Source organism: Sorex fumeus, unplaced genomic scaffold (assembly GCF_029834395.1).
Source record: "Sorex fumeus unplaced genomic scaffold, SorFum_2.1 ptg000122l, whole genome shotgun sequence".
NCBI lineage: Eukaryota > Metazoa > Chordata > Mammalia > Eulipotyphla > Soricidae > Sorex > Sorex fumeus.
Window position 1 is genome coordinate 17,309,249 of NW_026606179.1, and position 13,634 is coordinate 17,322,882.

At 42.7% G+C, this 13,634-nt stretch overlaps 1 protein-coding gene across 1 annotated transcript in view; it reads left to right on the plus strand.

Annotated features, from left to right (window-relative positions):
• Window positions 1-1,856: 1,856 nt before the first annotated feature.
• Window positions 1,857-13,634, plus strand: part of LOC130043771 (cytochrome P450 2B11-like) — a 29,803-nt gene continuing 18,025 nt past the window's right edge. Inside the window, exons 1-4 of the mRNA XM_056136198.1 lie at window positions 1,857-2,027; window positions 6,709-6,871; window positions 7,011-7,160; window positions 11,249-11,409. Of these exons, the coding sequence (XP_055992173.1) occupies window positions 1,857-2,027; window positions 6,709-6,871; window positions 7,011-7,160; window positions 11,249-11,409 (645 nt within the window). The remainder of the gene's footprint in view (window positions 2,028-6,708; window positions 6,872-7,010; window positions 7,161-11,248; window positions 11,410-13,634) is intronic.

Sequence of the window (13,634 nt, forward strand, 5' to 3'; positions counted from 1 at the left end):
AGATGCGTATTTGGTGAATATCCTTTCCCAATCTGTGGATTGTCTTTGTATTCTGGTCACTGTTTCTTTAGAGGTACAGAAGCTTCTTATTTTAAGATAGTCCCATTTATTTATCTCTGTTTCCACTTGCCTAGTCAGTGGCAGGTCATCTTTGAAGATACCTGTAGCTTCAATGTTGTGGAGGGTTTTGCTGACCTTGTCTTCAATGTACCTTATAAATTCTGGTCTGATGTTGAGGTCTATAATCAATTTTGATCTGACTTTTGTGGGGTTCACACATTTGATTATAGGGTGGTGCAACTTCAGGTATCCAAATTTCAGTGGGTCTGACTCATACTTGTATGTGAGGCCAAGGTAGGGATTGGACTCATGGCCTTAGGCTTGCAAGGTAGGTGCTCTATCTTAGATCCATTCCTAGGCATCTGATTTGTTGTAAGTCAGAAGTTCAACAGGTATCTCATTGGATTGAAGGGGTCAACTGGACTGAGATCACTTGTGGAGGTTTTAGGGGGAAATCTCTTTATTTGTGTTTTTGCTTCTATAGATTTTGACCTTCCTTGACTTATTACCCCACTCTCTGCTTTCAAGTCAACAATACTGAATCTCTCTGGCTATTTTCTCACATCACTATTCTGCCCCCTTTGGCCCCCCCTGCTCCAATTCAATTCATTTTCTTTGCCTCCTCTCTACCCTTACTTTGAAGGATATTAATGATCACATTACAACACCTGGATAGTCAAGATATTATTCCTCTTTTACAGTTTAGTAATCCGAATTCTATCTAAAACTTATTCTTGCTTTGTCATATGACCTGAAATAGGGAAAGATTTGGGAGATTGGAATGTGCACACCCTTTGGTGGGGGACATTGTTCTGCTCACCACCTTAGATGCCCATATAGATGAAGAGCTTTTTTGTCACCACTGCGCAGAAGAAGCCTATGGTTCAGATGTCGATTCCCTATCAGTTCAATGCAATCCCTATAGATCTCAATGGAGTGGACATTAATGACCTGTTTTTAATATTTAAATAAAAGTGTAAAAACACTTCAAATGCACAAGTTCAAAATAGACTGCCAGCGTTTGAGGACAAGAACCAAAAGAGACAAAGAATGTAAATTTTCATTTACCATGACAGTTAGGTATTGGAGTGGAGATTCACAAAATAAAGACCAGAAGAATCCAAAGTTGAGTTGTGAACATAGGCATCTGAGTTTTCATGCAGATGTAAAGTCATTTTAGTGACAAAAGTGTATTTTTAGCCAATAGTGATAATAACTATTGGTTATACTTAAGCCCCCAAAGGGTAACACTCACCTCCATCTGCATAGATGAAACTCCAGAATCATCGAAGACTGCACCCACACAAAACAAGACAGAATCACTCTAGTAAGTTCAAGTGTGTGCCAAAAACTGCTTCAGGTACCAAAATCATGTGAGCACATACTTATGTGCCAGGGTGTAGAGATAAACACTTGTACATGTGGCTGCACATATATGATTGGAACAATAAGGTGTGCCCAACCATGCACACTTACAAAGATGGGGCAGCACCTCTCTCTCTCTCTCTCTCTCTCTCTCTCTCTCTCTCAGACACACACACAGAGTACAGTGTTGTGGATTTTAGCATCTTCCTGCCTCCAGGGGTAGACAACAAGGCAAAGAGTGAGCAGGTCACTGGCTGCCTGTGCAGGAAGCTTGTGTCACTTAGTAACTCTTGTCTAAGTTCTTGCTATTGGGCAATGGTCAGAGAGAGGCAGGGATTGGATGAAGTTACCTACTTGACATGGTGACAACTCCACGATAAAAGGCCCATCTTCAGCGAGCAGTGGACAAGAAGGCAGCTTGACCAGGGAGCATGATGCTTAGTGTCATCCTACTCCTGGCTGTCCTCACAGGACTCTTGCTTCTCATGGCCAGGGACCGTACAAAGTCTCATGGACATCTCCCTCCAGGCCCCCGGCCCCTGCCCTTATTGGGGAACCTCCTGCAGATGGACAGAAAAGGCCTCCTCCAATCCTTCCTGAAGGTGAGACACAGACAAGGTGTGTGTGTGGGGGGTCCCCTTCTCAGTCCTTGGGGATCATTCATGGGAGCGACTCAGAGTTCCCTCCAGGCTCAGGGGAGGGTGTGCAGTGGGGGGTGACTAAGGAGATGAATCAGGTGTAGTGTGGGCAGAGCTAAGGCCCAGAGGCAGCTCTGCTCTGTTGGACAGATATGGGCAATGTCCTTGGAGGGGGTTGGAAGGCACGAGGAGTGATCTTTGGGAGTGATCCATGGGTGGAGAATTTCACATTGTGTTGTCATCATTTTCTTGGGCACTTACTTGTCACTGGAAGCAAAAGGAAGCAATGTGACCTATTCCAGTGCCAGGAAGACTGGGGGCAGAGAGCATTAGAGGATGGTCTCCTCCCAGTGAGTCATCATTGTTGGGAATCAATGTGTGAATGGAGATGGTAATATTGTGGTTCAGTAGCTCGACATGTTCAAACCCTCCATGGTTATTGCCTCTTTGTGGAGATGCAGAAAGAGAGGGAAAACATGAAATGAGAGAGAGAGAGAGAGAGAGAGAGAGGAGACAGATCGAGATAGATGAGAGGATGAATGGAATGGAGACGTGAGATTAGAGTGTTTTTGTTTTTTGGTTTTTTTTTTTCAATGTCTTTTTAGTGTCACACCCAGGGATGTTCAGGTGTTACTCCTGTTCTGTACTCAAGAATTTCTCCTGGCATTTCTGGGGAACCATATGGGAGTTAATGGGAATTGAAACTGAATCAGTCCCGTGCCAGGCAAATTCCCTACCCAATGTACTATCACTCCAGTCCAAGAGATTAGCTTCTGGAGTTAGATACAGGTTTGTGTTCTGTATTTACCCGTTACTCAATGAGACAGTTTCCTTGAGACAATGAGGTGGTTTTGATAAGAATGCGTGTCTTGATTGCTGTGAGGATTTGGGACGTGACCAACAGCCTAATGTGTGGGAGTGCTTGAGAAGTGGCAATTGCTTTGACCCAGTGCTGCAAATATTTGCTCATCCAATAATTTCCATGGTTCCTTCTGTACCCTAGAAAATAGTCTAGGCATTGATGATAGAGTTCTGGACAAGACACACAAAATAAACCAAAAAGGAAATATGATCTCATGAACTACAATGAAATAAAGCGAGGTGCTGCTTTGGAAAGTGGTAGGGGCTGGAGTATGTCGTGGTAGTCTAGTGGGTAGGGAGTTTGCCTTGCATGTGGCTGGCCTGGATTCAATCCTTAGCATCTCATATGGTTCCTGTAGTACCACCAGGAGTAATTACTGAGCATATAGCCAAGAGTATCCTTGGGCATCACCAAGTGTGGCCTCCAAACAACACAACAGAAAAATTAAGTGGTATGTATGAGTCATTTAATTGGAGTGAGAATGATATGCCTAGTTTTTAAAAAATGAAATGTGTTTTATTTTTTGAATCATGTATAAAAATATTTTCTTAAACTCAAAGTTACAAGGTTCTCTTACATTTTCTTTAGAAGTTTTATCATTTGGTAGCACTGTAGAATTGTCCTCCCATTGCTCATCGATTTGCTCAAGCGGGCACCAGTAACATCTCCATTGTGAGACTTGTTACTATTTTTGGCATATTGAATATGCCACTGGGAGTTTGCCAGTCTCTGCCGTGCAGGCGAGATACTCTCAGTAGTTTGCCGGGCTCTCCAAGAGGGACGGAGGAATCAAACCCAGGTCGGCTGTGCGCAAGGCAAACGCCCTACCCGCCGTGGTATCACTCCAGCCCAGTGATAAATTACCAATTATCATTTGGTAATTTTAAAATAATAAATACATGACCAATTATCATTTAAATAAATAATAAATTACCAATTATCATTTGGTAATTAATATTTTTATTTTAGGGCTGGGCTGGAGCGACAGCACAGCGGGTAGGGCATTTGTGGCAAGCTACCGAGAGTATCTCGCCCTCACAGCAAAGCCTGGCAAGCTACCTGTGATGTATTTGATATGCCAAACACAGTAACAATTGTCACAATGGAGATGTTGCTGGGCCTGCTAGAGCAAATCGATGAACAATAGGAGGACAGTGAAAGTGACAGTGACAGTCATTTTAGGGCTGGGGCAATAGCACAGTGGGTAGGTCATTTGCCTTGCATGTGGCCGACCCGTTCGGCCCAGGTTCGATTCCTTCGCCCCTCTTGGAGAGCCCTGCAAGCTCCCGAGAATATCTCACCTGCACAGCAAAGCCTGGCAAGCTACCTGTGACATATTTGATATGCCAAACACAGTAACAACAAGTCTCACAATGGAGATGTTACTGGTCCCACTCAAGCAAATAGATGAACAATGGTAGGATAGTGCTACAGTGCTATTTTATAAGTTAGTTTACAATATTTGATTACATTTAATATTCAAATTTATAATATTATAATTTATAATATTAAATTTATAATATAATAATATTAATATTCAAATACTAATCCCACCACCATTACACCTTCCCACCACCAAATTCGGGGTGTTTCCATCCCAAGCCCCAATCCCTGTCCCAAAACACAACCAAAAGTATATATTTTGTATTGTCTCTTATGAAGAACCTTTGAACATGTTTATAAAAAAGTGTTCATATAGGAAACAGTGTGAAAATTGTTCTATTTTGGCAGGAGCCATTAAGACATTCTATAGGATATCACTAACATGTTGTTAAAGTTTGGGTGATGTGAGCTTTGGTATGTATATCTGAAAATATGTATATATACATATGCATATATTTCCGTCTATGATTTGTTTCCTACTGTCCAAACCCCATTAAATATGGTGTGGCAATTATGGAGAATGGGTAGGGAGTGTATTATTATGGGTTCAGAAATATGTTCACTCATATGTGAGGCTTGGCCCAAGCATGTGGGGAGCAGCCTTGATCGTGGTGGCAGTTGGGTTGTGGAGGTTGGCTGCCCAGGCTGGGTCCCTCCGGGTGGGGACAGCTCTCAACCACCACCTCTGGGGAACTCTGAGAGAAAACAGTCTGGCACAGTGTCTGGTGGCATGGCTATGGGGGTCCCAAGTTATGCTCCCTTCCAGAAGAAGCAGCCGTGTCTTTTGGTAATTTTAACATAATAAGTCTCTTGATAAGCTTTAGATCATTTTAAATTATGACATCAGATAAAAATTGAAATATTTTCAACTATTTGAAAATAGTTGTGGAATTTCCTGGATACTCTTGCCGTTTCTCTTCTTTTATTTTTTTTCTTTATTTTTTCCTTTCTTTCTTTCTTTCTTTCTTTCTTTCTTTCTTTCTTTCTTTCTTTCTTTCTTTCTGTTTTGGGCCCCACCTAGAAGTGCTCAGGGGTTACTCTGGTTCTGCACTGAAAACACACATTTCTGTGTGTAGCTATAGCTCAGCAGATTTTCTCAGGTAGCACCTTCAGATAATAGTTATACATCTTTTATTTATTTTTTAATGATCCTACAAGCATCCGTGTGCATATATGTTTGTGTTTGTGTGTGGGTGTGGCGCCTCCTTTCACCACTCTCATCTTCACCTTAACTCCTGATCCCGTGTGGCAAAGCTCACACCCAGATCCCACTGTCCAGGTTGGGGAAGCTCACCAACTAGTGCCCCAAAGGCTCCTTGTCCCTGCCTGCACGCAGGGACACAAGCCCGCACAGCCTTTGCTTCACCCATCTGAGACAGTGGCCATACCGCAAATAGACCACTGCAAGGCTACACCCCACCCTCCCAGACTCAGATCCTGCATCCTGGTACCCCAAAGTAAACTTGGGAGAGCCCATGGCTGGAGCCAGCAACACATTCCCATTGTAAGTTTATGTTGTGTACTTGAGTTTCCCATAAGTAGAGTTATACCTAGTTGTTTTTTTCCATGGAAATAACTAGGTGTTTCATTTAGATGTTGGTGGAAGTCATATTTCATCTTCTTCAATGCTGCATAGTATTTAAAAACATGAATGTATCACTATTGATTCCATATTTATGCTTCTGGTCATTTCACCAGTAGGCCCTCTCTCTGTGAACTGGCCTCTTCATTTTTGAGTGAGCACACACATGCATATTTTTGTCAGACATGTGCCTGTCAGTAAAGTTGCCAAGTCACTGAGTACCTTCTATTCTGCTTTAGTGGATATGATTGTATGTTTATATTGTGTGAAATCAAAGAAATTTCCCTGGGGAGGGGTCTACTGCACACACCTAGAATGCATGGTCCAGCTTTATGGGAACTGAATATATGTGTTCAATCACTGTCTGAAACATGGATAAGCTAATTCCTGAAAACAACATTGAACAATTTCCCTAGTGACTGGACCAATGTGACTTTTTTTCTATTTCATGATTACCCTGAGAGGGTCCTACATCCCCTCACCTGCCTAGCAAGAGGGCAGTTTTCTAGGAAAATGTCAAGATGCAGATGAAAGTTTGGGGTTGGGTCATAGGAGGTAGACCCTTTAATTGATAATATAGAAAAATGTGATCAGTCAAAGGTCTGGACAAGGATGGTATTAAAAACACCTGTGAAAAAAAATTTAAGAAAACATCTGTGCCACTGAGGACTCTGGTTATCGAGTCCAGGATGGGGGTGAAGGCACTATTTTGGGGGGAGCAGGAGCTAAGTATCAGCTTCTGTGTTTTAATGATTAAACAACAGTGGTAACCAGAGAGGTGAAAATAACAATAATTATGTTGTGGGTATGTTTGACAGATTCGAGACCAGTATGGGGATGTGTTCACTGTGTACCTGGGACCAAGGCCTGTGGTCATGCTCTGTGGGACAGAGGCCATCCGGGAGGCTCTGGTGGACCATGCTGATGCCTTCTCTGGCCGGGGGAGAATTGCTGTGATTGAGTCAATCTCCCAGGGATATGGTAAGGGCCTGGAAGGCACTAGGAGGAATTTGATGGAGGAAGGAGATTACTGAGGGTGAGTCTAAGATGGGAGACAAAAGGTGCACAGGGACCCTACTTCCAACTTCTTCTGCATCATGCCCTGTCTCTATACTCCCAGGTGTAATTTTTGCTAATGGTGAACGTTGGAAGGTTCTTCGGCGATTCTCTCTGGCCACTATGAGGAACTTAGGAGTGGGAAAGCGGAGTGTGGAGGAACGGATCCAGGAGGAGGCTCAGTGTCTGGTGCAGGAGCTGCGAAACACCAAGGGTGAGCCCCGGGGGAAGGGGAGGGCAGAATTGGTGAAACTGAGACAGGTATACACCCATACACACAAGCATACACACAGTGAATGGAAATAGAAATAGGGGTGTGGGTAATCAGAGAAGGTAGGTTAAAAAGAGAAAGACAGAGCTTGAGAGACTACCAGACAGAGGTCTGGGGTACAAATCAGGCTTTGGAGAAGTCACAGCAAGCCAGAAGAGATGCCAGTAAAAGTAGTGCCAAGACAGAAACCCAGATGTTAGCACACTCTTTATTTTGCTCATGACTGAGTCCATCTAGGGGAGGCAGCAGCAAGACTTCTATGAAAGAAAGTGAGAGAGGGGGGCAAACCCCAGAATGAACCACACACTTTTCCTTTCCTGGGTGGAGAGCAATGAGAAGAGAGGGCACTTCTGGAGAGTCCATCCAGACAGCACTTCTGGTTGCTTTTGGATTCTTCCTAAGTGGGTGTGGGTGAACTACAGAGGTGACAGGGCTCTCGCTCTCTTTTTTTTTCAGGAGGTTGGAGAGTACAGAGTGTGGGAGGGAGAAACACAGGGGGTAGAGACAGGGAGGGGGATGGGAGAGAGAGAAGCAGCATGGCTGAGAGCCAGAGAAGGAAAAAGAGACCTGGAGCCACCATGTCAAGGAGGCCTGCCTAGGGGGCGAAGCATCATACAGCCGGGAGGGCACTTGCTTTGTATGTGGCCGAACTGGATTTTATCCCCTGCACCCTATATGGTCTCCTGAGTACCACCAGGAGTGATTCCTGAGTGCAGATCCAGGAGTAAGCACTGAGTGCCACCAGGTATGTCCCCAAAACAAAAGGAAAAAAAGAGTGAGATCAGAGGGCCTAGGAGAGGCAGAGAGAGAGAAAGGTAGAGAAAATAAAGACACTGGCATACAGGGGCAGGGAGGCTCTTTAGGGGACACAGAGTGGGGACAGGGGACACCAGTAGTGAGGCTACACCCACCTGTGGCTCCTTGGCATCTGAGGTGGGGTGTGGAGACATTAGCCAGCAAGAGTAGAACCGTTTCCTGATGACTCAAGACTTCAGAAATGCAGATAGAGGAAGGTTTTGTGGGGTTCAGGTCAGGGAGAGCAGTCTTGTAAACTTGCATATGATTTTGGCAGATTGAACACCCACTCTGTGCCCCTCAGCTCTGGGACAGTGCCCTGGAAGGGCCCGAATACACATCTGTTGGATTGAGTCTGCATCTGACTCTAGTCATGCACAACTACGTACCACTGTGCTCAAACAAAGTTCTTTTGAAAAGAGGGTGCAGAAAGTTCTGTGTACAATCCAGCTGGATTGGCACTTTTGACCTCTGACCATCCTGCAGGGTCTAGAGGATGAGACAAACACATAAGAGGAACAAATACACACCGACTGTCCAGACTATAGACTCTCCCAGGCAGCTCTCTTAGAGCTCACGGACTGACCATTTACTTTTTTTTTTTAAGGACATAACATTTTTCCAGCTTTATTAGTGTACAATTGACAAAAGGAAATCGTAACATATTTCAAATAAACAATGTGATGATTCTCTATATACAATGTGAAATTAGCCCCACAATTAAGTTAATTAACACATTCAGCATCTCAAATGATTATTTTATGAAAATAATCTTTGGGGGTTACTCTGGGTAGCACTCGGGGGACCAGAAGATCAAACTAGGATCAGCCACATGAGGCAACCCCCTCTATCCTTTTACTATCTCTCTCTGCCCCTATAATTGTCTTTCTTAATAATTGTCTATTTTGTTATTCTGAGTCGTATTCACTAATAAACATAGAAATAAAAATGAATAGAGTAGCAGAGTTAAGGAAAATAACAAAAAGTGCAGGAAAGAAAAGCATCAGAGAAAAGGAATAACAAAACGATGAAGAAAGAGAGAAGAATTGCAAAAGGCATATACTTACAAGTCTCCTTCAAAGTAAAATTGTGACATTGTGCAACCCATGAATTCCAACAGGCTCAACTGCCCTCTGCCATCCATTAATCCTTTGAGCTCATTTTAGTTTGTGTGTGTTGACAATGACACTGACCTATACCTGCCAGGATAAACAGAACAGTTCCCTTGAGCCTGATTTCATGGGATTCCATTTCAGTTTTTTCTAAGAGACGCAGTGGGCTCTACAAGATATATCTGGCTTTCAATCCTAATTTGATCAGTTGAACAATTACTTAATCCTTCGGAAGTTTAATTTCCACATCAGCCAAATGGGAAAATAACACCAATATTATTAATGTTCTTTTATGAGCACAATGAGAAAATTCCTACATAGCATTATTCTATTTGGTACAGAGTAAAATTTTTAGTGTAAATGTTCATTGTTTTAAATATTGTCATAGGAAGACTATTATTACTATTATTTTCTCTCCCAGACAAAAAGACAGATTCTCTTACCCTATTGCCAAAAATACTATATACTCCTGTCACTTTCTTTCCTAGTTCAGAAACTCACCACTCAGACTGAAAAAAAGGGAAATTTTATTTTTTTTCTATTTTTTAAAATTTTTAAAATTTCATTTATTTATTTATTTATTTAAATTTTTTTTATTAGTGAAACACCATGAAGTACAGTTGTAGATTTACAATTTTTTGTGCTTGGGTTTTGATTATACAATGGTCAAATACCCATCCCTCCACCAGTGCCCATCTTCCACCACCATGGATAATATCCCTCCCACCCCCATCCCCCCATCCCCCCCGCCTCTGTGGCAGGGCAATCCCTTGTGTTCTCTCTCTCCTTTTGGGTGTTGTGGTCGGCAAAAGAGGCATTGAGTGGCAAACATGTTCAGTCCATAGTCTACTTTCAACATGCATTTCTCCTCCTGGGAGGATCCTCCAAACATCCTTTATTTGGTGCTCCCTTCTCTATCTGAGCTGCCCTTTCCCCTAGAATGCCAGGCTGGCCTCTAAGCTATGGAGTAATCCTCCTGGTGCTGATCTCAGCTATTCTTGGGTATTAATCTCATATTTTGTTACTTTATATCCCCCAGATGAATGCAATCTATGTCTATCCCTCTCTTTCTGACTCACTTCGCTTAGCGTGATACTTTTCATGTTGTACCACTTGTATGTAAATTTCATGACTTCATCTTTTCTAAGAGCTACATAGTACTCCATTGTGTAGATGTACCAACGTTTCTTTAACCAGTCATCTGTTCTTGGGCATTCAGGTTTCTTCCAGTTTCTGGCTATTGTAAAGAGTGCTGCAATGAACAAACAAGTGCAGATGTCACTTCGGCTATACATTTTTGCCTCTCTGGGATATATTCCCAGGAGTGGTATTGCTGGGTCAAATGGGAGCTCAATTTCTAATTTTTTGAGAATCGTCCATACTGTTTTCCAGAAGGGCTGAACTAGTCGACATTCCCACCAACAGTGAAGGAGTGTCAAAAAGGGAAATTTTAAAGTCCATTAAAATTGGGCTTTAAATTGGACTTAACCATCAAAATCCATCTTGATGTTCAATTCCTGTCATATCTGTTTATTTTCACTCCCCTTTTTCTAGTTTTCCTCAAGGAACCACACTTCTAGAAGTCCAGATAACAGCATAATCAGTAGCAACCCTATTTTATTCCTCAGCATTAGAGTTGGACAGGAGAGAATTTATTTCTTTACTATTTCTAAGTAATCATCCAAAATGAAGGCACCTTTGAAGTATAGAGTGAAGGCATGACAATTTCCTATTCTGTTTTCCCCATGTTGCCTTCTACATCTAGAAGACACTAAATGTTTTATTATTTTTTTCCCTGGTGCATTTTTTCTGCCCATTTATATTCTAAGACCTCTGCTGTTTTGACCAGGGAACTATCCTGAGCTTGGGCTTCAGTTTTTTTAGGGGGAGATCTCCCACAGTATGTCTGCCATCTATGAAATGGGTACATCAGTCAAATTGACCTGTAAGGAACAGTTTGTGGCTGGTATTAGAGTAGGTCTAGCACATGATATGGGCATATGCACGAGCCCTGTCATTGTCCTGTTTTCTGGAGACTCTCTGGGTCAGTGAGGAAATCGCAGAGAGGTGGGCAAATCTCCAGGGTCCCCAGGCCTTTTTTGAGTGAGTGTCCTCTTCTCCCAGGAGCCCTCCAGGATCCTACCTTCTTCTTCCACTCAATGACCGCCAACATCATCTGCTCCATCGTCTTCGGGGAACGCTTCTCCTACCGAGATCCAGAGTTCCTGCAACTGTTGGATGTGTTCTTCCAAACCTTCGCTCTCATCAGCTCCTTCTCCAGCCAGGTCAGGAGAGGGGGGAGGGTGGTGGTTAGGATGAGGTGGACATTCAGGGTGTACAAGGTGTTATCTGTTTGCATGAGTCGGAATTCAGTATAGGATGAGAAGAAGGCAGGGAAAATGGACAGGAGAGGCAGTGAGGCAGAAACCGGAGGTAGGATAGATGGTGAGATAGAGTAGGAGAGGAGTGATCATGAGGTAGGAAGAGAGAATCAGAAAGTTGGGCAAGACCAACATACGGCTGAGGAAAGGAGAAAATAAAGAAGAAAGATAAAGAAGGAAGGGAGAAGGAGGAGAAGAGAGAGAAGGGCAGAGATAAAGGGCTCTTGAGAGACACCGTGGATAAGAGATAGTTGAGGGTCACTTCTGGAATCCACTTTTCTGCTATGATTCCACCAGATCTTTGCCCCTGTCTCTGAAATATCCACGAAAACTGGCAACCACATTTCTTCATTTGGTCTCTCCTTTCTGCACCATTTTTGTTTGTTCCTTCTTCCCTCCCTTGAGTGTCTCACGCTTGGTTGTGGTGCTCAGCGGGCCTCACAAACTTGATGCAGAGCTTGTAAACATGTTTGTGCTCTCCTGGACATGGCAAGGTGCTCGCATATTTTAGTTGTGGTGCTGCACCTGTCTGTATGCTGAATGTCACATGCAATATTGGTGGCTGGGATCCCTAACAGCAGAGTCTCAGGGATCATTCTATGCCTCTGTGGGTGGCACTGGAAGGCAGGTGCTTTTGCTGTTGAGTCATCTCTAGCCCTGTCTCCTCCTCCTAGTAAAAAACAACCACCACCTGGGATTTGGGGTTGTAATATTGAATGTAACAAATCATTATAAACAACTTTATTAAAAAATAAAACAAAACCAAAACAAAACAAAAACCCCAACTACCACTACTACCCCTCAACAGTTATACAGAAGTAGGACCCTCCTTTTAAACAAAGGGATCAAGTAATCAAGTTCCCTTTGTTGCCTTTGAGGGTATACTGGGGTTCTTGGTGGTGGAACATGTGCACTGGTGAAGGAATGGGTGTTTGATCACTGACCAAGACTTAAACCTGAAAGCTTTGTAACTGTTCTCAAGGTAATTCAATTAAAAAAATTAAAAATGAATAAAAAGACTTCATGATAAAAAACAAATGAACAAACAAAAAAACTCTAAGCTATAGTTGACTCTTGAGTCACACAGGGGCTAAGGATGCCCTGCCCCCAGTTCCCCAATTCCATCTTAGTAGAATTCATAATTACCTCTTGCACATGTACATTTCTTATTTGGGATGTCAACCAGCCAATATCCAGGTTTTGAAGAGGACTGTGGAGATAGAGAAAATCCAAATATAAATGGTTCTTTACAGTTCAAAACTCTGTTGTTGAGGGTCATCTGTATTTTTTATTTTAAATTTAAATAAACAAACAAAAAAAATGAAGCAGAATACCGATGTTCCTCAAAAGGAATGGAAGTTAGATTGTCACTGGGGCTGTCCTCAGAGGTCCCATCAGACCCTCTCACCAGAGAGTCTGATGGTTAATTGGGAAGGGCCCTTAGGGAATGTGTGTGACCAGCCCCAAAGGGGTTTTTAATGTTCTCCCAGAAAATCATAGAGAGAGACAAGTTCATCAGGATGCCCAGTCAACAACCATGAGTCTTGCTAGAAGAAGGGGTTATGAAGGAATTTTATTTTATTTTATTTTATTCTATTTATTTCTCTCTCTCTTTTTCCCCATTTTTAAAAAATGCATTTGGAATTTTATTCTCTCTCTTTTTAATTGAGTCAGTGTGAGATACAGTCACAAAGCTGTTCACCATCAGGTTTCATCATACAATGTTCTAACACCCATCCCTCCATCAATGTCCATTTCCCACCACTAATGACCCCAGTTTCCCTCCTGTCACCCCTCTTCCCCCAGACTACTTCTATGACAGGCACTTTATTAAGGAATTTTACATCTTACTGTGTACATATCAGCATTTTAAAATTATTTGCAAAAAGTTAGTATTCAATTTGACATTGGATGAAACAACGAAGATGGGAGCCCAAAGAAGTAAATGGTGCTAAGTGTCCACTGCTTCATCTCGTTTGAGTGTCACATTATCAGTCCTGATGCAGCATAAGAGTTTTGGGGAGACGGGAAAGGTTTGAGCAAAACAGATAAAGCAGCTAAGGTAAGGCAGCAGATACACAGAGAGATCACAGGTGAGACACACAGAGATAAGAGAGATGGAAAGGAGA